Source organism: Heteronotia binoei, chromosome 4 (genome assembly GCF_032191835.1).
Source record: "Heteronotia binoei isolate CCM8104 ecotype False Entrance Well chromosome 4, APGP_CSIRO_Hbin_v1, whole genome shotgun sequence".
Taxonomy (NCBI): domain Eukaryota; kingdom Metazoa; phylum Chordata; class Lepidosauria; order Squamata; family Gekkonidae; genus Heteronotia; species Heteronotia binoei.
In genome coordinates, this window is record NC_083226.1 from 39,901,409 (window position 1) to 39,927,678 (window position 26,270).

General features: G+C 43.3%; 1 protein-coding gene across 1 annotated transcript in view; it reads left to right on the top strand.

Annotated features, from left to right (window-relative positions):
* The window catches only part of ECPAS (Ecm29 proteasome adaptor and scaffold), a 103,394-nt gene that overhangs the window by 43,788 nt on the left and 33,336 nt on the right, over positions 1-26,270 (top strand). Inside the window, exons 18-31 of the mRNA XM_060237156.1 lie at positions 328-408; positions 1,601-1,826; positions 7,819-7,910; positions 8,900-9,034; positions 9,984-10,149; positions 15,978-16,150; positions 17,972-18,073; positions 19,037-19,160; positions 20,716-20,861; positions 22,412-22,466; positions 23,984-24,098; positions 24,354-24,422; positions 24,731-24,848; positions 25,710-25,877. Of these exons, the coding sequence (XP_060093139.1) occupies positions 328-408; positions 1,601-1,826; positions 7,819-7,910; positions 8,900-9,034; positions 9,984-10,149; positions 15,978-16,150; positions 17,972-18,073; positions 19,037-19,160; positions 20,716-20,861; positions 22,412-22,466; positions 23,984-24,098; positions 24,354-24,422; positions 24,731-24,848; positions 25,710-25,877 (1,770 nt within the window). The remainder of the gene's footprint in view (positions 1-327; positions 409-1,600; positions 1,827-7,818; positions 7,911-8,899; positions 9,035-9,983; positions 10,150-15,977; positions 16,151-17,971; positions 18,074-19,036; positions 19,161-20,715; positions 20,862-22,411; positions 22,467-23,983; positions 24,099-24,353; positions 24,423-24,730; positions 24,849-25,709; positions 25,878-26,270) is intronic.

Genomic DNA, 26,270 nt, shown 5'->3' on the forward strand with positions numbered 1-26,270 from the left:
TTCTGCTTTTGGTGAGACCAGAACATGAAGGACATTTAAACTGTCCTCCATCAGTTAGGGCTGATGGTTCCCTACTTCAGAAAAATGCTATGATGGTGAGAGTTTCTTGCACATGGGAGGGATTATTTGCTTCCTTGAATCTACTGAAGTTCTTAGTGGCTTTTGGTCCCTCTCCAGACCTGGTTTACTCTCCTACTGTTCCTTACTTGACAGCTTTCCAACTAGCTGCTTCTTTTTAATTGCAGTAAAATTAGGATGTTCTTTTGTGTAATTGATGTTGTTGGCAAATGGCAGCTTTGTCAGCTTTGTTACTGGTTTTTATCTTAGGCCTCTCACAGAATGAAAACTCCAGCTAAATATATGACAGGGACTACAGTCATGCCTTTCAACCCAGCTACTTTTGGAGAGGTACGTCTTTATTGACTCATCTGCAGAGAAGTCAATTCTAAGCAGGTTTTACTGGAATCTTCACCTGTGATAAAAATCATATGCCATTTGCTGCAGCCATAAGTGTGTTTTCTCCTGTCTTATGATACAAAAAATATTGAAGGATGTGGTGGGCTTTCCCAGTATATTCATTAGTTTTTTTTTTTTACCAATATCTTCTGGTCTTCACAGGCAGTTCCAGAAAGTGTTTTAGATGTTGTGCTCAGAATTTTTTTTTAAAATCTCCAGTTTAAACACTCTGGATGTGTGCAGAGTAGTCATTGAGTGTTGCATGTACTTAGTTACTAGAAAAACCATTATGCTTTGCAAAACGCCAAACTCCATTGAAAAGTTGTATTTGGCAACCTGAATGGATTTTGTACACAATTTCTCTCTATTGCACAATTTTACAACTGTTGTCCACCATTATGTAGTACTCATAGAGAAAGGCCAGGAAGCTATTTGAGATTTAGAATACCAGCCCACAAACAATTGGAAATCTTATTCATGCATGCTCCTTACTTCTGTGATTTCACTAGGCATTGTTCAAACATCTTTAAGAACTATAAGAAATAGACATTTTTATCTTTTGTGTGATTATCACATTTTGCCCTTTCCTTGTTTTTGTGTTTAGTTATGCCATGCTCACAGCCCTGTATGTGATCTAGTTGAGTACTTTAAAGCCCTTTGAATTCAGCTGGACATGTGGCCATAATAAGACTTGATCCACAAATTGCTTAGCACATTTAGCAACAACTAGCTCCAACATACTGAGCAGTTTAAAAATATTTTTCATAATGAGGCTCTTCCTGTAATACATAGTTTTGCAAAGGTTTTTTAAAAATGAAAATTGATACAGTATAGAAACTAAGAAATTGGGTTATACAATAGCAAATCTTGCCTTAGCTATGAACTCACTAGGAGGCCAATCATTCGTATCTCCAGCCCCTAAACTGGAACATGCAGATAATTATACTGGTCCATTTTTCTGGGCAGTTGTAACGTGTACAAGATAATGCATGTGAAGCAATTTGAACATTCTAAAGCAATACAGAGAAACAGAGACTTTTTTTTTTTGGCTATGGGAATTGATCCTAACCTGTTTCTACTGATAATCATAGATTTCCCCTGCATCTGATGCTTTGCTATCTCACCTTTTTTCTTTTTTGCTTAGATAGTCCTTTACCTCCGGATGTGTCTCGCTCACAGTGCCGGCATTGTGCCCACCTCTCAGAGCTTAGCTGATATGCAGGATCATGCTCCAGCCATCGGCCGCTATATAAGAAATCTCCTGTCTGGACATTTTATAACATCCTCTTCCTCGTCTTCAAAAGGTGGCGAAAACAACCCTGTACAGATCTACATAAGTCTCCTTCAGCAGCTGCTGTCTGGTGTTGGAGGTGAGAAACCATGAGCAACAGAACTGAAAGGAAAAGTTTTTGTTCCACCTATGAGTATTTAATGTAATATTTCAAAACATAAATGCAGCTACTTTACCAGGTGTGTAGGAAGCTCTTGTCCTAAGAATACAAGAGTCATCTTGCTGGATTTGACTAAGATCTGCTTATTTTAGCATTTTGCTTCCATTGGCCAGCCAGTTGCCTCTGGGCACTCTCAAACAAGCCATGATGTATTTTCTAAATTGTCTGTTCCTATCATCTGATATTCAGAGGTAATCTTGTGGTAGTTCCCTATAGGTAAACAGCCATTGCTAGACCCATCCTTTCCCCCCTAGTCCTTATAAAAAGGCATCTAAGCTAGTGACCGTCACCGCACACTATGGAATTCTATGTCTTAATCGTGAGAACTTCCCAGCCCCGTTCCAGAATGCCCACAGGAGTCACAGAGGGGTCTCAGAGATGCTGTCCAAGAGCTCCTGCATGTGTCATTGTAGGCTGGTTTGTAATTATGTGCTGGCTGGGGAGGATGGAAACTGAAGGTTGACTGTTCTCCAGTGGTCCGTGGGCAGTCGTAGAACTAGTGAGAAGAAGGTCCTTTTGGGGGAAGGCAGGAATCAATTTGCAAATGTTGCTTTCTTTTTTCGTTTTGTTAAATGTCAAAACTTCTATTCTCTCTCTCGGGAAGGAGGATACCCTGATATGCTTGGGTGCCTCTTCCCACATTCCCTGGAGGCAGGAAGTTGATTGCGCTTTCCCTCTCTTAGGGAAGGGAGGAGCCCACCCTCCATCTTTTTCCTGCCTCTGTCTGAGAGAACAGTGAATTTAGAGAGCTCCTGAGATTTTCCTTTAAGGAGCTCCTTTGGTTGCACTTTGTTTTTCTCTTTCCACATGTGTGCCTTTCTGTGTACTTCTCCCTTTGTTTACAAAACAAACAAGGTTTGTTCTTCTGGCCTCATCTTCCTCAAGACTGTTTTGACTTTTGCTTGCTGCTTCAGTCACAGTGATGCCTGCAGCTGAGGTCTCTGACCATGGGACCTCTTCCGAGGGAGAGTTGGGGGAGGTGATCCCCAGGCAGAGGAGTAGGAAATTCTGGCAAACTCACTTGCCCAGCTCCTTCCCCCACCCCACCCCCCCGGCAGCAGAGCTCCTGGAGACAGCCATAGCTCACAAATCACCTGACTTGGATCATGAAGAAGCAGGCTTGATTTTTGGCACCCAAACTCTACTGATCAGCTGGGACAGCCTGTATTGGCCCATCAGGCCTGCTCAACAGAGGCTTCGGATTTAGATCAGACTCCAGGTGGCAGTCATGGACCAAACCCAAGCCTAACTTCAGAGCCACAAGTCAATACTACAGTTCAGCCCAAGCACCAGCCTCCAGTAAAAGAAACCATAACCCATCACTATTCAATAAAATGTGTTACCTCACCTCATAACAGATTCCAGAGCTCATCAGTCCCTCACAGACCCATCAAGAGACCACACATGCAGGATGCCATCAGACATCTGCTGGAGATTGCCACCATTGAACCTGTGCTGTCATTTAAAGGTTCTTGGGTATCTATTCTATTTTTTCATGGTTCCCAAAAAGAACAGGTTCTGGAAAGCTAATCTCAGCCTCAAATTCCTGAACAGGTTTGTGAGGTACAGAAAGTTCAAAATGGAGACCTTGAAGACCATTGTGGAAGCCCTGCAGCCAGAGGACTTTATGGCCTCCATTATTTTGACTGAGGCATATCTGAGAGTCAGTTTGGTGCAGTGGTTAAGTGTGTGGACTCTTATCTGGGAGAACCAGGTTTGATTTCCCACTCCTCCACATGCAACTGTAGAGTGGCCTTGAGTCAGTCATAACTCTCTCAGAGCTGTTCTCTCAAGAAGAAGAAGAAGAAGATATTGGATTTATATCCGCCCTCCACTCCGAAGAGTCTCAGAGCGGCTCACAATCTCCTTTACCTTCCCACCCCCCCCCCCCCCACAACAGACACCCTGTGAGGTGGGTGGGACTGGAGAGGGCTCTCACAGCAGCTGCCTTTTCAAGGACAACCTCTGCCAGGGCTATGGCTGACCCAAGGCCATGCTAGCAGGTGCAAGTGGAGGAGTGGGGAATCAAACCCAGTTCTCCCAGATAAGAGCCCGCACACTTAACCACTACACCAAACTGGCTCAAGAGCAGTCCTCAGAGAGCTCTCTCAGCCGCAGCTACCTTATAGGATATCTGTTGGAGGTAGGGGAAGAGAAAGGAGATTATAAGATGCTCTGGGACTCCAAGTATAAATCCAGTCTCCTCCTCCTCCTTGTAAAGGGTACAAATCCAATCTCCTCCTCCTCGTCAAAAACACTTCCAGTTTAGGGCCATGCCATTTAGCCTAGCATCAGCACCCTAGATATTCACAAAACTGATAATCTCACTTGTTGCAAACCTGCAAGGAATCCATACCCTATCCCTACTTGATGACCTCCTTATAGGGTCACCTTCATAAAGAGCAGGGACGCAGGAACATTCAGAACACTAACCAGTGCCTCTCCTATCACAGCTTCCTAATCAACCTCCAGAGGAGCCAGCTTACACCTGCCCAAATCATCACACATTTGGAGCCAGTGATAGATTCAATCCAGAAATAAGTGTTTCTTCTACTAGACAGAGCAGAGAATATAGTCCAGATCGTGAAACAGGTTCGCTGTGAAATCAATGGACTTGATGACTCTAGAACATCTGCTAAGTTACATGATTGCAGGTATCGAGACAGTCCCTTGGGCCTGGACACACTCAAATACTTAGACAGTAGACACTACTGCCATATCCAGGGCTCATAGCCCTTTGAAAGCACGTCTGAGTCAGCATTAGTCAGCAACTCAGGAAGGACGTGGAGGGGCAATCAAGACAAGCTTGTAGGCAAGCCCTTCCAAGAAATTACAGACCTACAGATCACAAGAAATGCCAGCCTGATGGGTTGGGGAGCTGATTGTGCATAGGGCCACGTGCAAGGGACCTGGTCCGATCAAGAACCTTCCCTTAGCTTCAGTCTTGGAAGTGTGTGCAATTCATCGGCACTTCTCCGCTTCCAAGACCATCTGCCTCAATTGAACATATGTATATGGACAGTCAAGACATACATGAACTGCCAGTGAGGCACCAAAGCCAAGAAGCTACAACAGGAGCCAACTGTCCTCATGTCCTCGGTGGAACAACATCTGGCCTTTCTCAGAGCAGAATGCAGCAGAGCAGATTTTCTCAGTTGCACCAGGCTGGATGAGGGGGAGTAGTCCCTCACCCAGGAAACATTCCAGTCCCTGATTCTACATTTCTGCCTACCATGCATAGATGTCTTTGCCTTCCTGACCAATGCCAAGACACCCAGATTCTTCTTAAGACACAAGTCTTAACAAGCAGAACCAAGTGGATGCTCTGATGTCCTCTTGATCGTTGGGCCTTCTTTATGTTTTCCCCCCATACCTTTGATTTCAAAGGTTCTGAACAAAATGAAACAGGAGAAGACATTTGCCTCTCCCCATTCTGGCAGTAAACATAGAAGACACACAGTGATGATACGGCAAAAAATAAGTCAATAAGTCAAAAATAAGCACTATACAACATTTCTATTAGTAATAAACACGAACTAGCGTGAAGCACAGCACAAAATAAGTGTTATATGTCCAGAGAAGATTCTGTTGGTTAATTATGTCCAATAAAGATCCTGTTGATTAGTTCCAAGACTAAGTCTTCCACAGATTTCTTCAGATGTAAGGAAGCCAAAGATGTAAAGCCAAAAATCCAATCAGAGAAGAGGGACCGGATTCGATGTCATACCTTCCTTAGCCAAAATTCTTTCAGCTAAACAATGCAAGACTAGCCAGTAATCAGTAACCTTTGCCGAGCACTTTGCATTTATATCAGAAGGACCAAGCCCATTTAGGAAGTTGGATTCCCTTTTTGTGGCTTTTCATCCAATGGACAAGGGGGAAAGGGTTTCTAAGTTGGTGGTTAAAGGACTAAATCTCCTTGGCATATGAATCTCAGGGTCTTCAAGTCCCAGAGGGGATTGCAGCTCACTCAACAAGAAGTGCCTCTTATGTCAGCAGCGTTCAACACAAATGCTGGTACCTGGGCCTCAGTGTCAATGTTTATCGTGCACCACAAGATGGACTTCTATCACTGTGGCTAATGCAGCATTTGGGTGGGGAGTCCTACAGCAAGTGGTTTAGTCCTACTGTTATCTCTATGCTTGGCAGTCACTTTCCCCTCCATGGATCAGATGAGATTGTAACATCCCAAGCATATCAGCATGTCCTCCTCCCCTTGAGAGAGAATAGAACATTGGATTTACTGTGAAAATTCCTTCTTCTCAAGACCGAGGAGAACATTCTGGACCCAGCCTAGTTGGAGGGTCTCTGTTCAATCTATTACACTTCCTAAAGGGTGGCTGACTGCCAATCTCTATGTTCATTGTTCTTTCACTGTTCTAACAGTTTATCTTTACCTGTATGGTTTGTTTCATAGGGTTCTATAAACCTTGTTGTCTGTTTGTTTGGCACACAATGTGAACTGTTTTCAGTTGTGGAAGTCTCCAGACTGAAGGTGGACTCCTCCTCTCTCTGGAGATGGAAAGTGCAGTCCATTTCCTGCCTCCAAGGATTGTGGGAAGAGGAACCCAAGTGTATCAGAGTGTCCTCCTCGCCCTCAAGAAGGAGGAACCTTCATGATAAGTCCAATGTTCTGTTCCCCACCAAAAGAGGAATCAGTGCTTAACTGTATATGCAATGGTGCTTTGCATTTCTATTGTACAGCATGTCTTCCATTGCCTCCAGCACTCTAGGATTTCCCCACCCCCTCTTACATCACTTCCTCTCATCACAGCGACACCGGAAGTGGCATCACTTCCAGTATCGCGGGATTTTGGCAGCTGTACCAGTCATTCTTCCATCTTTCCTGCTTTTGGGTTCTCTGTGGGTGAGTCCAGGATGGTGTGGCTTCTCCTGCCATGTAGTTTTGGAGTTACTTTCAGATCTGTGTCTGTCTTCAGGGGAGGAAAAGGAGATCCAATGTGTCTGTCATTTCCCTCAACAACAAATTACAAATCTTGTTGTGATGATCATAGCATGGGCTATGTTTTGCTTATTTCAGCAGTTAACAACACTTAATTCCAATATCAAATGAATTCTGATCTTGAGATGCCAGTATTTTCTGGGCTCCAGAGGTTTTGCCTCTGGACTGCATTTCCCCCCCTTTGCCTGAACCAAGTGATATGTATGTCTTGAGCAGAAGGATTTGGCTTGGTTTCAGCTGCTTGTTTCTTACTTTACTTGAAGGTGTCTAAAGCATTTAGCAACAGCAGAAGTGACTTTTCAGTGCATGCAAAATGTCATTGGTATTGAGAGTGCATCTTTTAAAAATGTTACTGCTGTGCACATCCTCCAAATAACATGGAGCAATTAGAGCATTATGAATACTGATTTGTGAAATGCTATGCATGTGAGATGTTGTAGCTGGTCTTTCTGTGAGTCTCTGTATTGCCCAGTTGGGCTGCTTGGGCTTCTAAGGCTTAGATGTCTAAAGACTTTTTTTTAGTGTCTTGAGAATTCTAGATTTCCTGTTGTTGTTTTTTAAGAAGTTAGTTTCTGGCCTCTGATATTTCAGATTAAGTTTGCAATTGTGATGGCAAATTGTTCTGATGTGGGTTTGAGTTCCAATCAGACATCTTATATTTACTTTATAGCTTGGCCTGCAAAGTACGTGTCAGCCTTAACTTAAAAAACAAACTCAAACCCTACATAATCTGCTGCACTGTATTTGGAATGTTATTGGCATGTTTCTTTTTTTAGGCAATAAATAAGATCAGACATTTAAGGCAAAACTGTTTTAACTAGATATCTGTGTCAGTGAGTGTACAAGCGGATATTATTATTAATATTTATTATTTATTTATTTTGATTTCTATCCTGGCCTTCCCACAAGCAGGCAGCAATATTATCTGTTCCTTTTTCTAAAATGTAGGTTTGCCTGTAATGTACTGTCTCCTGGAAGTTGTCTCAGTCTACCCTGAGAAACTGGCAGCAAGATTTGTAGACAAAATGGATTGGATAAAGGTAAGTGAAACAGTTAAGAAAGATATGTGGCTTTATCTCAGTAAATGCTGCATTTCACTCTAACAGGACACAGAATTATTTTTTGAGAATAAAAATGATTAGAAGAAAAAAATGGTTAAAATTGAATAGAATTGTTACAATCCAGTGAAGGAGATCTATGTGCAGGGAACATGTTTTCATGTACAGCTTTTAAAACCATTTTCCCAAATCTTGTTAAACTGGAGCCATTATTTGTATTAACTGTGGTTAAGGTTGGTGCTAAGGTCAGAGGGGAAGGATCTGGAGGCAGTTGTTAGCTAACTGGAGAGCCAGTTTGGTGTAGTGGTTAAGTGCACGGACTCTAATCTGAGAGAACTGGGTTTGATTCCCCACTCCTTCACATGCACCTGCTGAGTGACCTTGGGTCAGTCACGGTTCTTGAAAGAACTGCTTTCTCAAGAAAAGTTCTCTAAAGAGCTCTCTCAGCCCACCTGCCTCACAAGATGTCTATTGCAGGGAAGAGAAGAAAGGAGATAGTAAACTGCTGAGACTCCAGTGAAGGGTGGGGTATAAATCCAATCTCTTCTCCTTCTTCTAATTATTATTAAGAGGGGACTTTTTAAAGTCTGCACTGGCACAAGATCTCTTCATTGTGAGGCTTTTCTATAAATTTCATAGAGATACTGTTATCAGGGTTAGGCCTTGGGCTTTGAGAACACGCTATCAGAATTTGAAATATAATAATGGACAACAAAAATAGATAATGAAAATGCCTTTTAACAATGTTGTATACATAGTAGATAGGACTACAGGGATGATGATTGTGCAAAATTCTTCTGTACTATATATTTTTCTTGTCCTGCAGTTAGAACTTTGGGGAAGCTTGTGAAGCCGTCATATCCTGAGTAGGACTGTTGGATATTTGAATGCATCTGTTTATTAATGAAATGCTAGTCAGTGCTGATGCTGATTTTAAAATCTTCCTCCCTCACTCCATTTCACCACTTCAGAGTCTTATGAATACAAACAAGGAAGAAATGCGGGAACTGGCTGCTCTGTTTTATTCAGTCGTTTTGACGACTGTGTCGGAGAATGAATTTAAGACATCAGTTCAACAGCTGATGAAAACGGCTAAGGACAATCATGTAACCTGTTACCTTTGCTTGTTTGTTATTTTATGTTATTTTTATTAATAATAATTAAGCTTATTGGGAAGAGGCAGCTAAGTGGAGGGGGGACAGGATAGAGGCTTATAAATTTACATTTGGGCCGGAGAAAGTGGATACAAATAATTTCTTCATTCAGAGGCACTCTATGAAGCAGATGGGCAGTAGAGTCAAGTTATGCAAAAGGAAGTACTTCTTCATTCATCAAGTAATTAAATTGTGGAATTGACTGCTGATGGACATAGTGAGGGCTATTACTGTAGCTTGCTTGAAAAGGGGATTAGCCATATGGGTTCAGATTCAAAGCATACAGACCTCTGTTCATTTATCAGGGCTTCATAGTCATGTCCCCCCCGCAAATGTCTTATGTAGTTTTCAGGGTCCTTTGAATAGCTGAGGGTTGGGAGACATTTGGGAACTGTGTGGGATGTAGTACAAAACTCTGCAACTGAAAAGAGATTCATTGGAAACTTGTGGATTTCCCTCCTCTATTCCATAAGTAGAGGACACTTCTTTTGGAACCATGCCTTTGCAATGTTTAAACACTGAGGTGTTGCTGTGCATTTCTTCCTAATGTTTATTTAAATGCTTATCAGATATTTTGAATATATATTTAGTTCTGGTTTTTGTTTACCTTTTCCCCATTTGGCAACAGTTGCTAATAATCAAACAGAACAAGTTTTGGGTGCCACTATTCAGTTACTTACTTAGGACTGCTGACCTAAATTAGCAAATATTTATCCTCTGTTATGGAGAAGGTATAAATATTAGCCCCATGGAAGTTGGTTGGACTCTTGCCAGTTACATCATTATTGGGAGGGCCATTGTCAGAATTCCTTGCGGAACTACTTGTACCTTTCTAAATGTTGACGTTTTATTAAGTTGTGAACTGAATGTCCCTTCTGAGATGCTGACTTTCTCCCTGTAGAATCTAGAAATGCAACATGGATCCTTGTTGGCTCTGGGATTCACAGTGGGACGGTATTTGTCTAAGAGGAAAGCCAGGATGGTAGAAATGCATGACCTTGAGCAGCCAGACACTATTGTTGTTCCAGAGCAAGATCAGCTGATCAAGTCAACAACAGTGACTATAGGTCAGTCTGCACCTTTTCTTTTTTTTTACTTTGCTTGTCCTCTGGACCCTCTCATTGATTTCATCACAGTTCTTGGAGTAAAGTTTCTTTTCTGACCTTGTTCACTGCCTTCACCCTGGTCCACATTGTTGAAAGTCTTGGGAAACCAACCACAAAACTCTCACAACATAGCAGTGTGCTCCTCCAGTTCATTAATTGGAAATAGGTGCAACGGTTGTTTGATGCTTTGGCACTCAGTTCTTGATAAGAGTTTCCTATTCTTTGTGTGTGTCTTTATGCAAGATTTCTCTAGCTTTGTAATATGAAAATACATCTAGCAGGTAACAAAGCAAGAGTCATATTGCTCCTTTAAGACCAACAAAGTTTTATTCAGAATATAAGCTTTTGCATGCTAGAACTTCACTTACATTCGAAATAAAACTTTGTTGGTCTTAAAGGTGCAACTTGAGTCTTGCTTTGTTCTACTGCTTCAGACCAGCACGGCTGCCCACCTGGATCTAACAGGTAAGTGTTCCAAAAAGGAGAAGTGTACTGGTGTTGTCTAGCCAGGCATACAATTATGACAATACTAATTTTTGGAGAGCCATCCATTAATGTTTGGTTCTTGGTAATCCTGCAAACAAAAAAGAAAAGAAAAGAAAAAATAATGCTGGCTCTCCAAGAACCTGCCCAAGGCAGCTTACAAAATAAAAAATAATAAAAAGAAAACATTGAAAGGTATTTATTAAAATCCAGCCCAACATAAAAACATGGATCACAAAAACAGACAGGCAGCCCAATCCAGAGATAAGGGACGGCTGGTCACGGCGTAGCTGCTGCGCCGCTAGTAGACTTCCTAAGAACATAAGAGAAGCCATGTTGGATCAGGCCAACGGCCCATCAAGTCCAACACTCTGTGTCACACAGTGGCAAAAAATGTTATATACACACATACACTATGGCTAATAGCCACTGATGGACCTGTGCTCCATATTTTTATCTAAACCCCTCTTGAAGGTGGCTATACTTGTGGCCGCCACCACCTCCTGTGGCAGTGAATTCCACATGTTAATCACCCTTTGGGTGAAGAAGTACTTCCTTTTATCCGTCTTAACCTGTCTGCTCAGCAATTTCATCGAATGCCCACGAGTTCTTGTACTGTGAGAAAGGGAGAAAAGTACTTCTTTCTCCACTTTCTCCATTCCATGCATTATCTTGTAAACCTCTATCATGTCACCCCGCAGTCGACGTTTCTCCAAGCTAAAGAGTCCCAAGCGTTTCAACCTTTCTTCATAGGGAAAGTGCTCCAGCCCTTTAATCATTCTAGTTGCCCTTCTCTGCACCTTCTCTAAAGCTATAATATCCTTTTTGAGGTGCGGCGACCAGAGGACCTGAGGACTTCGGCACACTGGAGCGTGGGGAGGGGAGAGGCGTAGCTTGCCATGAGGGAGACAGTCGTCATGGCAACGCCGCTGGCAGAGGCAGCCAGAGGAGAGGGCCAGCCCACCCACCCCCCATGACAGTCAGGGATGGGGAGAGGCCGATAGCCATCTCCAACCCGCCCTCAAACAGAGAATGGAGCCAATGATGGGCAGACAATCACAGGCAAAGGAGAGACATCCCACCAACACGGGGAAGGAACAGGAGTGAGGCTGGGCATGTGCACACGAAAAGCCTGGCTTAGTGGGGAGGCAGGGGTGGGGACAAGACAGGCCCGCACGGGACCACGGAGAAGCTGTCAGTCCCCTCACACCCTCTCGCTGTCAGACTCTGCCAATGGCAGGCAGACAAGCAGGAAGTACCAAGTGCAGGAGTTCGCTGTCATAGACAGCGGCTAGAATGTGTGTCTGGGAGTGAGCAGCCCAGCAGCAGACACACCCCCACCCAGAGACCCCCTGTGCTGCCCTGACGCCCCCTACCATGTGCACGGAACACCTCCCCCGGGGCCACAGAACTCAGAGTGTGAGTGCATCAGCCACAGAAAGGTGCTAAGAGGGGGCCGATGAGTCCACTTCATCGGCCCCCTCTTAGCACCTTGCGCACAACAGCCCTGTGGGGTCGGGTAGGCTGTCAGCCCGGGCCGGCTGAGCACGGCACTCCCCATCCCTGCCACGCCACACGGGGGGCAGCGTGGCAGCTCATAGACTGTTCCCCCACCATAAACCAAGTCTGCCCACCCTCCCAGGCATTCCCTCAGAGAGGCCACTGACGACGGGGGGGGGGGGGGTTGCCCAGGGAACGTGTAGCAGATGCCAAGCGGGGAGGGACAACAGAGGGCACAGCTCAGACATTCCCTGGCGCGCACTGGGCAGTCTCGCTGTGGCAGGGCTCCATTCCGAATGGCAGGCAAAAACAGCTGAGGCAGTGGGGGGGGGGGGGTGGAGGAGCGGCACATGCGGAAGCTTCTGTGTTGGAGTCCCACCTGCAAAATAGAGATCAAGAGCACCTGCAGGGGCAGTGGCTGGAAGAGTGAGCTGCGTTTCAGCCGGGCGCTCTCTTAAAGGGACAGTCTCTGACCCACCCCCCTGCAACGGGGCAGCTGCCACACACACACCCCGTGCCCTGCCAGGGGTTGGGAGCACTGCAGAGGGTAGACCAAGGAAAGGGAGCAGGTGGCAGCACAGGGGAGCGGGGTCAGCAAATGCCCCCTGTTGGAACCCACTGCCTGGTTCAAGTGCCAGAGACACTAGCACACTGAGCAGTCGAGAGTGAGGGGAGGCCGGGGGGGCAGCCATGGGCGACAGTCCTCGCATGTAGAGCCTCCGGGAGCCCAGAACCTGTGGAGACCTGGAAACAAGAGCAGTCAGCCCCAGGGAAGAGACCCCTCGCAAGTCAAAGATACTGTCAAAGCAACCGCGAGGTGCAAAACCCGTCACCAACGTCCCTGCCTGTCCCTCGCTCTCAGTCGTATGGCTGGGAGCTTGCCAGCAGAGCTTCCCGCCACGCGCTCCTCTTCCTAACAACTGAGTTGTACAAGGCCAGAGAGGAGGGGGGAGACCGCTGAGGAGGGGGCTCGTCAGCCTGTGGTGCAAGGGGATTGGCAAGATAATCACGCCACTCCCTAAGGGGTTTGAGAGCTTCTGCAGCAGCGGAGGCAACCTTAGATTTTGGTTTCAACGAGTGCCTATGGGGCATGTCGCCATTTTTGCAGGCATAAAGTTGTGCCTCTCGGGGGTGGCGGGTGTGTCATGGGCTGAACTGCTGAGGAAGCCACCTAAGCCTGGCCGCGCCCCCAACTCCACCCCCACCTCCGCCTGAATGCCGTGCTCCGCCTCACTTCTGCTCACGCTCGGGCGCAGTCCTCAGGCGACACTGCCCTCGGACGGAGCGGCGCTCGAGCGTTCTCCCCACCCACGGAACTCCCCTCCGCTAGGGCAGCGCTGGTCGTACGCCCATGTACCAGCTCGTCTTCCTGCACCCACGTACCGGTTCATCTGCTCCCAAAAGACTTTCTGCCCCCCCCCTTTGGATTGCGCTCTAAAACTGTTTAAACAAATCAGCCCCTTGATTTGAATGGAAACATTTTGGCCTGGCCCCTAAAGAAAAACAACAAAGATGTCATGAAAACTTCAATGAGAAGGGTATTCCACAAGCAAGGTGCCACTGGTGAAAAAAACCATGTCCTTGGCAGGCTGAACAATATGGGAAGTGGCTTTAAGTACCCTGGTCCCAAGCCATGCAGAATTTTAAAGATAAGAATCAGCACTTTGAATTGTGTCTGAAAACAAAGCTGCATACATTGCAGATCTTTCAACACTGAGGTGATAGGATCTTTGTATTTTGCACTGAACAATAGCTTGGCTACTGCATTTTAGACAAGCTGAAGTTTCTGGACTGTTTTCAAAGACAGCTCATTCAAATTGCATTGCAGTAATCTAACCTGGATGTTATCAGCATGGATCACTGGGACCAGATCATGCTTTTCAACGAACAGCCATAGCTGGTGTATCAGCTGAACCTGATAACTGGCACTATAAGAACATAAGAGAAGCCATGTTGGATCAGGCCAATGGCCCATCCAGTCCAACACTCTGTGTCACATAGTGGCCAAAAAAGAAAAGGCTAGAAGCCCTTCCACTTTGCCCCCCCCAAGCACCAAAAATACATAGCATCACTACCGCAGACAGTTCCAATAATTTCTGTGGCTAATAGCCACTGATGGACCTCTGCTCCATATTTTTATCCAAACCCTTCTTGAAGCTGGCTATGCTTGTAGCTGCCACCACCTCCTGTGGCAGTGAAATCCACATGTTAATCACCCTTTGGGTGAAGAAGTACTTCCTTTTATGCGTTCCAACCTTACTGCTCAGCAATTTCATTGAATGCCCATGAGTTCTTGTATTGTGTACTTCTTTCTCTACTTTCTCCATCCCATGCATAATCTTGTAAACCTCTATCATGTCACCCCGCAGTCGACGTTTGCCATCCGGACCTGGTGACTTATTAGTTTTTAATTCATCTTATCAGTTGTAGGACCTCCTCTCTTATCACCTCAGTCCTCTTGTGGATCAAAAATTGGCTAATTAATAGGAAACAGAGAGTGAGTATAAATGGGCAATCTTCGCAGCGGAAGACTGTAAGCAGTGGGGTGCCGCAGGGCTCAGTACAGGGTCCCTTGCTCTTTAACTTGTTCATAATGATTTGGAGTTGAGATTAAGCAGTGAAGTGGCTAAGTTTGCAGATGACACTGAACATTGTGCCAGAGAGAAGATAAGAGCTTTCCTCTGTAGGCCAGGATCCAGCATGACCCCCCAAGCTAATCAAAGATAGGGTAATGAGTCTCTGTAATATTTTAAAGAAAAAATGTTTTAAAGTTCTGAGAGGTAGTCCATTCTAGAGTTATTTTAGAGCTACATCTCTTCCTTGAGATGTGGTATGAAATGTCTTAGATCTTGTGGTGAATTTCTACTTAAAGAAGGGGGTGTAGTTTTTGCCAGTTTACCTTTTATTGTTGCGAACATCCAGGTAATCTTTTCTGCTGTTTCTGAGGTTTCCTTGTGCCCCAGGAGTGGAATTCTTGTTGCACTTTGGGCTGCGACATGGTGCAGAAATGTCTCCCATTACTAGAGATTCACAATGGGATCCAAGCCAGTGTTCCATTTATACTTGTAAGCATAAGCTCCATAGCTTTGGAACCTTACCGTTAGGTGGCACCAAATTTATTATGAACCTGTCCACTTGTCAAGAAGTTGGATTGTGCTTCAAAATACCACCCTCCTTCCATCTAGTATCTGGAGGACAGAATGGATGCTGAGGGTATAAAAGTTAGGGATATAAAACTCCATCACCATAGGAAGAATAATCTTTTAGTCCAATGTAATATTTCTATTCGTCCAGTATAATGTACTATATTTCTGATTATACATACTGCAGAACTCTCATAGCGCTGCCCAGTGCAAAGTTACTCCAGTATAAACCCACTGAAATCAAGATGAGTAGCCATGTTAGTCTGTAGCAGTAGAAAAGAGTCCGAGAGCACCTTAAGGACTAACAACATTTGTGGCAGGGTGTGAGTTTTTGTGAGTCACTGCTCACTTCAGATACAGCTGTTGTCATTTACCTGCTATTGTCATTTGCCTGCTGATGTTGCTTAGCATCTGAAATCACTCCACTCCCCAAAATATAGGATGGATGGACTCACATTCTAGCTGTATCTGAAGAAGTGAGCAGTGACTCACAAAAGCTTATACACTGAAATCAGAGAGCTTAGACTGGAAAAACTGCATAGGAGTGTTCTGTTTGTGTCCTTTGAGGCTTCTTCTTCTTCTTTTTTTTTGAGGCTTCTTAAATGTGAAACACTGGCTTTTTATTGGTGGGATTCTAACCCAATCTATTTGCTTTTTCCATAGGTTCTTTTTTAGATAGTACTTCACCACTTTTGGCAATAGCTGCTTGTACAGCACTGGGGGAAATTGGCAGGAATGCCCCTCTGCCCATCCCTAATGAAGGTACCGGATTCACAAAACTCCATCTTGTAGAAAGCTTACTAGCCAGGATTCCTTCTGGCAAAGAAACTAATAAGGTAAGATTTCTTCATATGTGTGCTTTATGGAATAAGTTTTATTCATGTGAAGCAGATACCAATAGCTTTCCTGTGGCAAAAACTGAAGCTTACAAAACTGTAAAAAAAGAAAAAGTTTAAAAACACATTTATTATAATGTCGCATTTTAGTGTGAACACAGGTACTGATGATACATCTACAATGAAAGTACCTGGAAATACAAGGCAGCTTTGGACTGAATCAGTCCAGTTCTGAATGTTGGCAGACATGGTAGTGTAGGCAGTCCCTATGGCTCCTCCTTTCCCTGCTATTAAGGTTGCCAACTGTTTCCTGGAGATTGCCAAGAATTAGACAACAGTGATCAGTTTCCGTGGAGAAAAGGCTGCTTTCAAGGGTGGACTCCATGAAATTATACCCTGTTGAGCTTTCACACCCTCTCCAATCCCTCCCTTCCCCAGGCTCCACTCCCCCTCCCAAATCTCTTGGAATTTCACAACCTAAAGTTGGCAATCTTACCTGCTAGTCATTTGCTTGAGAGCCTAAACATATTGGACGCAGTGCATAAAATCCCAGTCCATGTGATCTGTTTTCTTCCTTTGGAGTTCAATCCTGAATACTTTTGAAAATTTAGTCTGCCTAATGGTGGTTAGTTAAAGGGACATTATTTGAGGCTGGTTTTCAATGGGATATTTCATAATAATTATATCAGGCAGCTTTTGTAGTGATATCCATGTCCCACCTTCATATCCTTCTTCAGAATTAACCTTTTCTAGCCTGATATTTAGCCAAATATGTACATATTCATATCTTTGTAATCTTTTTACTCATCACTTGGTTGCTGTCTGTATTTCTGAAATGTAGTTTGCAAACTTCTCAGAGCATTAACTAGCCTCAGACTTTTATTAATGTGTGCAGTGACAAATATATGTCTATATGACTATATCCAGGACTTTAACAAATTGAGCATTTTGCACTGGATAGAATGAAATTACAAGCCCTGCCTACACACTTACCGTCTGCTCTTGCATTGTGTTCAGTACAAATGAGCATTATAGACAGATACAGTGTTCACAGTTTGGACAAGAGATCAGATGTGCTTCCTAAATCAGAATTGTATTTAAACCACAGTTAGCAACCATGGCTAAGATTGAGTTTGCAGGCTGGTTTCAGCTGACCATGGTTAGCATTAGTAGAATCACAGAGCTGGAAGGGGCCATATAAGCCATCTAGTTCAACCCCCTTTTCAGTGCAGGATCAGCACAGAGCATCCCCAACAAGTGCTTGTCCAGCCACTGCTTAAAGACTGCCAGTGATGGGGAGCTCACCACCTTCCTTGGAAGCTGATTCCACTGTTGAACAACTCTTAATGGAAAAAAGTTTTTCCTAATATCCTGTTGGAATCTTCCTACCTTTAATTTAAACCCATTATTGCAAGACTTCTCCTCTGCTGCCAACAGGAACAGCTCTCTGCCCCTCCTCTAAGTGACAGCCCTTCAAATACTTAAAGAGAGCAATCATGTCCTCAGCCTCCTCTTCTCAACACTTCCCTTAGCCTTATAGGGCTTGGTCTCTAGGCCCCTGATAATCCTCATTGCTTTCCTCTGCACCCTTTCCATATCTATCGTACATAAAAATAAGTGACTATCACCGAAAATGGGGAGATGGGGAAGAATGCACACACAAGAGGTGTCAGGAGAGTACATGAAAAGATGGTAGTAAACCAGAAATGTTATATTTGTGCTGGTTCTTAACTGGTAATGTGCATTAAATGGACTCTTAAGTTCCTTTTTCAATTGCCTGCCATGTTCAAATAGGAAAATAAGCTCCTCTGTCTCTTTCAGATGAAAGAACGAGCTATACAGACACTTGGCTACTTTCCAGTGGGAGATGGAGACTTTCCTCACCAGAAGCTACTTCTGCAAGGACTAATGGATTCTGTAGAGGTAATGATGAAATACCACATTGTATGCATTAAGAAGGGTTTGCCTAAGTTGTGCATATGGTACTGTGTGCTGCCCTTTAAAATGCAACTTTAATTTTGCTTTTCATATGTCCTGGCCTGATTTTGTATGTTTTACAAGTAAACGCAGATGTTTTAAAAGAACATCATCTGCAGTTTAGATTTGTAAGGTTCTGATTTTGCTTCTTGGTTGAGCCAGGAAATAGTGTCCAGGTCTATCTACTTTCCTTCCGCATTCCACTCCCATTGGCAACATGCCTCTTCTTTTAATGGTCTGTTGGATTCACTAAGCAGGTTTTTAGTTCCTTCTGCTTCTCTTCTGAAGCCAACAAATAATAATAAAGTAGCATTTATGTATGCAGTACTTGCTGTGTTGACAGCACTTCATATATATGACTGCAGTACTCTTTCCAATGATAATATAAGGTAAGCCATAGTATTAACCACATACTTTAGTTGGAGGGATTGGGGCAGATAGAGTGGCTTGTAAAGTGACTATGTAAAGAGTTTTTGCTGAAGTTATATTTGAAGCAACATTCCTCAACAGAACTACTCTGAAGAAAGTCCAGCTTTATTCATTGGGGCTCATTCCCAGAAAAGTGCTTTTAGGACTGCAGCCTTCAGCACTGTCTGCATTTGTCTCTGTTAAAATCGTTTGTTTCTCCTCAAGGGTCTTTCTTGCTTTGAGAAGTTAGCTAGATGGAAAATCCTTGTCAATTTCCCCAAACCACACCTGGGAACTGTGAAGTTGTATTGGGGTGGGGGAGACTTGGCACTGAAATGTGGTTGGTTTGAACGTTACGTTGTGTTGACAGCTTCTTCTAAACAGCTTTAAATGTCTCATCCAAGAAGTCTATGCTACCCTTGTTCCTTTGGCATTCTGTAATATCTGGAACTGGTCTCTTGTCTAAGGAGCACTGTCAGTGCTTTCCCTGTTTTCTTTCAGGCCAAGCAAATTGAACTCCAGTTCACTGTTGGTGAAGCTATAACCAGTGCTGCAATAGGAACCAGCTCCGTAGCTGCCCGTGATGCATGGATGGTATCTGAAGAAGAGTATACTCCTCCAGCTGGTAAGTCTGAGAGTGTGAAGATCTAGAACAGGTTTACTTGGTCAGTTGTGTGCACAATGTTTTATCCCCTTTTTTCTTGAATAAGTAACAGATTGACGTCAGTGGGAGCTAATGACTAGGGATGGGCATAAATCTTGTCACGAACCTGATTTCCTGACAAACATTGCCCATCCCTACCCATGACCCTCCCACAATCCTCCATGTGGTTTCAGAGGTGGGTTAACTAGTGTCCCTGTCAGCTGAAGCTGAAATAGATGCAAGCCATTTCTGCGATCCCTCTTGCTTCTCCCCCCACCCCACCCTGTTTCCAACCATTCCCTTTAAATGGCTTTTGTAAGATGTGTGCAAGTGAAGTCCAAGAAGTGAGTTCACCTGAAAGTGGTGAACTCGCCAATTGGACTTCACTCTTATGCTGTGCCTACTTGCAAAAGCCACTTAAAGGGGAATGTTCCTTTTAAATGGCTTTTGCAAGATCTCTCCCCTCCCCCCGGGGAGCCACTCCCAGCAGAAAGGGGAAGGGAAGATCTCAGATCTTTCCCGGAACCAAATAGGTTCGGTAAATGGGGGAGATTCATGAAGGTTCATGATTTGTGTAACCTCATGAACCACAAATTGAAATGTGAACCTTCGTTTTTCCAGATCATGCCATCCCTACTAATGACCTCTGTCACCAGTCCCAATCCTACTGTCTAATTTCAAATGTTTCATACCTTTCCAGAAGAAAACTTGTATCCAATTCCATGTCCTTATGATTGAGCCATGGAGATCTTATTCATGATTGATAGAAGAGAAAAAATTAATATTTGCCAAACATCCAAATATATGTATTTCGATCGTCCAGGTTTGTGCACAGGAGCAGGTGATAGATTAAACTTAATTTTCCAGTTTATTAATTTGCACCTGTGGTGAAAGAAAATTTGGCTTAGGTGAAGGTTGGCTTCAAGCTAAGCATAAGTTTAAGAATTGGCTAAAGATTGAGTGATTTTTTTTTCTTTAATTGAGCATTTGGATATTACTCTGGGTGGGTTGTTTTTTTAACTGCTTGATATTGCACCTGATTTAATGAGGCTTAAGCCCATGTTCAGTTTTACTCAGGAGTAATAACTAAGCTTACATGCTTTGCCTCATCAAAGCCCTCTTTCACCCAACATGCAAATGTGCAAGCTGCCAACTCAGACAGGGCCAAAAAGCATACTAAGCATTAGGGAACAAAGTAGGCATGCCAGTCTTGTGTGATCCAGCCTCATCTTTTGAGCCTGTCAAAGCCCCTGTCAATGATATCCTCAGCAGTTAGAAGTACTCCAGACTACCAGTGGAATATTCATCTGCTCTGGTCCGAGATAGCTCAGGCTTGATTTATTACCCCACTGTAGATCCTGAGGAAATATAGCTTTCCCTATGCCTGGTTGAAGGCAGCCTGGGCAAAGGCCATACGACTGAATAACTTGAAGCCTAATAAGTACTGGTCAAATCCCCCGTTGTTTTTTTTCTTTCTGTAGTAATTGTGTCTCAATTCTCTCTCTCTCCCTCCTCCTCATTTCTTGAATTGCAATAGATGTGAAAGTTAATGATGTGGTTCCTTGGGTCGTGGATCTCATTTTGAATAAACATATTGTCAGCCCCAACCCTCACATAAGACAAGCTGCCTGCATCTGGCTTTTGTCGCTGGTGAAGAAGTTGAGCACACACAAAGAAATTAAGGTAGGAGGATGAGCTGATTTCTCTCGTATTTTTTTTTTGGTAACCTCTTCTTGCTTTCTTCCCACCTCTCATCCTTTGTGTCTTGCCCCCTTCTGTAATCTGGCATTCTGTTGTTCTTGAACCGTTATGTATTGCTGAGCAAAAACAGCAGAAGAAAGTTTTGGCCTCTGAGGCCAACCACATTTTCCCAAAACTCACGTGACTGTATAAGGTAGTTATAACTCTGTGGTTAAGGAGCCATATGGTTCTTTGACACTTGTGGCTCTTCTGAGCATGTTGGGGAACCACGCTCACAACTTGAGTTTGATCCCAGTGGAAGCTGGTTTCAGGTAGCCAGCTCGAGGTTGACTCAACCTTCCATTCTTCCGAGGTCGGTAAAATGAGTACCCAGCTTTCTGGGAGGAAAGCGTAGATGACTGGGGAAGGCAATGGCAAACCACCTCGTAAAAAGTCTGCCGTACAAACGTTGTGAAAGCAACGTCACCCCAGAGTTGAAAACGACTGGTGCTTGCACAGGGGACTACCTTTACCTTTTAACATGAGGTGGGTAAGGTACTTGCAATGTGGGGCTTGTTTTTGACCATTGGTTCCCACCTTGAAACAGCCGTTGCTAGGAGAACAAGTAAGATGCAGGCCTCACGCCAGGGTTGGAAATAAATGTGACTCTTCTGGTTGATTGTAAATGTGAATGTGGCTGTCCACAAGCTACCACTGATATAAAGTGATGGCTAATGCCTCTGAAGAACTCACATTTACACAATGGAGAATGTGTAACATATTATCCTAGAAAACGCTTGCACTTCATGGCACTTGTATATTCACATCTTACAGAGTTAGGTCAACTCTCTTTTCTTCAGTGGCAAACAAGCTGACTTGGATGCAGTGTTGCCTGTCTTTGGGCCTAGTCAGATCTTGGCTTAGTTCTTGTGATGAGTCAACAAAAGGATCGAGGGATCTTGTTCCCCTCTCTCCAACAATTCCATCTGATTCCTGGGATCACAGGACATATGTGATTTAATTTAACCAGGGGGGCATTGCCTTCTCAGCTGACAGAAGAGGGAGAAGAGAGCAATTTTGCACCCTACTCCCTCCCTATTTCAGTCTCCTAGCCTACACAGTTGTCACTGCAAGTCCCATGACCCCAGAAATCAAATTCCCCAGGGTTGTTGGAACTGTTGCAAGGAGAGGAGAAGAAAGGAATGACGGATGACTGTCATTGCCTCCTGCAAAATCTATCCACTGTGATCCCAGGTGGAAAGTGTATGCAGAAACAGCAGGTCCCTTGGATGTCAACTGAATTGCACATAGATGGTAATTATCAAGCCTGCCTAAATGGATATGCATGCAGGACCTCTTCGTTGTGTGAATTGTTCCTTTCTCTTTCAGACTGAAGATGGAATTTGGGGAGTGGAAGTGTTTTCAAACTTGTATTAAGCAACGACAATGCATTTTGATTGTATGAATCAACTGTTAAATTTTTTAAAGTAAATTTGTCCTAGAATGTAAGATCTTTTTTGTTTGTTTGTTTGTTTCCCTCTCCACTCTTGTAGTCTCATCTCAAGGAAATTCAAAGTGCATTTGTGTCTGTTCTGTCTGATAGTGATGGTAAGTAGAATTGTGTTTATTAATTTTACCTTTTGATTGAAATATGCAGTTTCTTATCAGAAATGCAAGTAAACTTTAAGTATCAAAGATGGAAGAAAAGGGGACTTTTAATGCAGTTAGTTATTATTTTAATTTCAGTTTGAACTTATTTTGAAGCTTGTGAAGTTTAATATTGAATTCAGTGATACAGATTTAGGTGTTACTGGAATTCAAATTCGAAATTTCTCCTGGTTACAGGTTTTATCCAAAGCTGATCCAATAATTGTTTAAAAATTTTATTCTCAAATTCAGCCATCACATATTTCATTCCCACATAAAATGAAACATGTTTGACATCTAGCAGTACAATAAATTAAAGCAGCCACTGTAACATTAATGGTTCCTGCTGAGCATTAGTTATCCTAAGTAAAATGTGGTTTTGAAGAATTAGCTATTCAAATAACAATATTCTGTGTTTTAATTTGTCATGAGGGGGAGAAGTATCAATACTGACATACTGTTTTCATCGACTAAAGAGAGTTAAATAGACAATCACTTTTGTTGGGTCAGTGTGTGAAACAGAGACCTTAACCGATCGCCAAAGTCATGCTATAGCATGGTGAGGGAGGGGGATTGTTAACACAGTCAAAGATGCTTTGAAATTTTTTGCTGCTCCCAATCACCTGGTTGAACATCCAAGTATAAAATAGAAAACTGTCTTATCCCATCAGGTGTAAAATTTCAAAAACTTCATGTCATATTTATGCTTCTCCTGTGCTATGATTGTCTAGGATTCTGCTTCCATTATATTCTATGAGAAAGGGAATTCTCTGAAAGGGTTAGAAGGGTAGTTCTAAGAACTTCTTCATTGAAAGAAGAGGAAACCTGACCTTAGTATGGAGAAAAGTGGGCCAAAAGTAACCTAAACAAACACATATGAAACTTTGGTTTCTGACATATATAGGGCATCCTAAGCAAGAGTTAAAACTTTCTAAGCCCATTAACTTCAATGGACTTTGAAGGGATGATACCACCAGTTTATTGTTTCATAATAGCAGGTTGTGCTTTTTCCACTAGCTGGTTTATGGATTTTCTGTTTGAGAACTAACATTTTCTGCAGAGGCCACTTTCAGAAGTGACTACAACATGTTCATGTTTTAAGCAGTGTATTTCTGTGTTCCACTTCTGTGCCTTTCCATTTTGGCTGATGAAGAACACTTGAATAATTTGCTCTCTGTTATATCTGTCCCTGGTTTATAGTTCATTTCATTTCAGCCCTTCTCTTTAGCAGTTCCCTGCTCTGGAGGCTGCACCTAGCCAGTTCTAGAAAGATGCTGTAGATTGTTAAATTTTGAGTTTTCCAGAAAGAACTGAAGGCTGTTGTAGCTGCCTTTAAATTATCTGAGCTTGTTTCAAGAGTTTCTGTATTTTTAGAACCCTGGTTCTTGAACCAGTTATGAATTCAGTCATTAATAATAATTAAACATATTGCCATTTCTTATTAGTACTTGACAGGTTTTCTGGTATGTTTCTTTTAGAACTTAGCCAAGATGTTGCTTCGAAGGGGCTTGGTTTGATATATGAACTTGGGAGTGAAGATGATCAACAGGAACTGGTCACCACACTTGTTGATACTCTAATGACTGGCAAAAGGTATCTACATTTCTTGTTTGTGGGGTCTATGCTTAGGAGGTGTGCAGGGAGTGGTTGAAGCCATTTAAGAGGCAGAACTTTGGACATAACCTCTTTAAATACAAAGGTTTGTTGGGCAGTGCTCTAAAATATATCAGTAGACACCTGGTCTGTAAGAGCAGGGACGAATGGTAACTTTATGTTTATCAAGAATCGTCAAGTCACTGACTTTCAGGATTTTGCACAAGAAAGCATGTTTCTTTCTTTCTTTCTTAGAGTCAAGCATGAAGTGACCGGGGAAACTGTGGTGTTCCAGGGATCTGGTCTTGGTAAAACTCCAGATGGGTAAGCTCATTGATTGAATCACATGTTTTGATTAACTGTTTGGAGAATCCTTTCTGGATCCTTTTCTCAAGCAACAATTCTGCACATTCTGAAACTTTTGTTTTTTTCAGCAGATTTTATTGTGGATTTCCCCCTATTAGCATTTGGGTAAAATGCCATGCTATTGTGGAACTGTTATAACGGAGCCCTCCACATAACATGTCCAGAAGATTACTTGGATACAGTCTGTAATAAATGCATATTCCATTCCCCATCCCGCAAGTTGTCCCTGCAAAAATTAAATCCACTTTTGTCTCTGTTTTCCCAAGCCAGGGTCTCTCTACTTACCAGGAGCTATGTTCGCTTGCTAGTGACCTCAATCAACCAGACTTGGTGTACAAATTCATGAATTTGGCCAATCATCATGCAATGTGGAACTCTCGGAAGGTAATGCTTCTGTAGCTGTTGCAGAATGGCAGAATGAACCAAACAAGAGCAGTGTAGAGGGCTGGATCCCATGGAAGATTACCATGGATGGGAAAGGATTTCTGTACCTGGACTGTGACTTCCTTTGCCTCTCCATTTCTGCTTTAGCTCAAATTGCTATGCTTGGGTAACAAATGAACACATATACCCCTGCCCTGGAACAACTGGAGGTCTGCCACAAAATGGGCAAAAATCCCCACCCCATCCCAGTTCACAGGGTTCCTTTGTGGGAGCCGACAGAATGTGTGTATTCAGAGTCACTTTGATGGCATTTGACCTCTTGTTTCTGAATGGTGGTCTCAATCACATCCTCACAGAATCTAAGGACTTGGAAAGGACCAAAAAGCCTCCCTATCAAAGACCTTACAACAAGACCATTGTGATTCATGCTCAAGTGCAGTGTTCCCTTTAAGCTGAGTTAATGTGAGCTAGTTCACAATTTTTAGCCTCCAGCTCTCACATTTTTGTCTCAGGAAAAATGGCCTTAGAACAAACTAATTTATGCAGTAGCTCACAACTTTAATGCCAGTAACTCACAAAGTAGAATTTCTGCTCACAAGACTCTACAGCTTAGAGGGAACATTGCTCAAGTGTGTTCCCATACACATTAACTGCCAGGGACCCTGTAATATACAGAGAGATCTTTCTACACATCATACTGATGGGGGCTCTGTGGTTATTTCCTAATTATCATCCATTTTCAGTCTTCCATCTAATCTGTGTTGAATGTGTATACATTAATCTAAATGAGACTCTTATTGGTTGGTTTCAGCCAATAAAGGTCTGAACTGAACAATGTTTTCTATTCTTGTGTTTTCACAGGGAGCAGCTTTTGGTTTTAATGTGATAGCCACCAAAGCTGGGGAACAACTGGCTCCTTTTCTCCCTCAGTTGCTTCCTCGTCTCTATCGCTACCAGTTCGACCCCAATATTGGGATTCGGCAAGCTATGACCAGCATTTGGAATGCTCTAGTAACAGACAAATCTGCAGTAAGTGAACAAGAGGAATTTCCATTCCAGAGTTGTTGCCAATCAGTTACATGTTAGAGTTTTGCTTGGCTTGAGATTCTTAAGGAGGAGGGGGAAAACCCTGTTTGGAGAGGAATGAGATCTGCTTATGCTCATATACATATTGAAAAGTTGCCTGGCTCATTGCATTTCATTCTTTGACACCCCCTCCCCTCGATTAACCCTTTTAGAACGAAATATGGACAATACTTTATGTATTCCATGTAAAAATTGTCCTCACCTGAGTAGCCCAGGCTAACTTGATCTCATCAGATCTCAGAAGCTAAGTAGGTTTGGTCCTGGATACTATTTGAGTGGGAGATCACCAGGAAACACCTGGGTTGTGATGCAGAGGCAGGCAATGGGAAACCACTT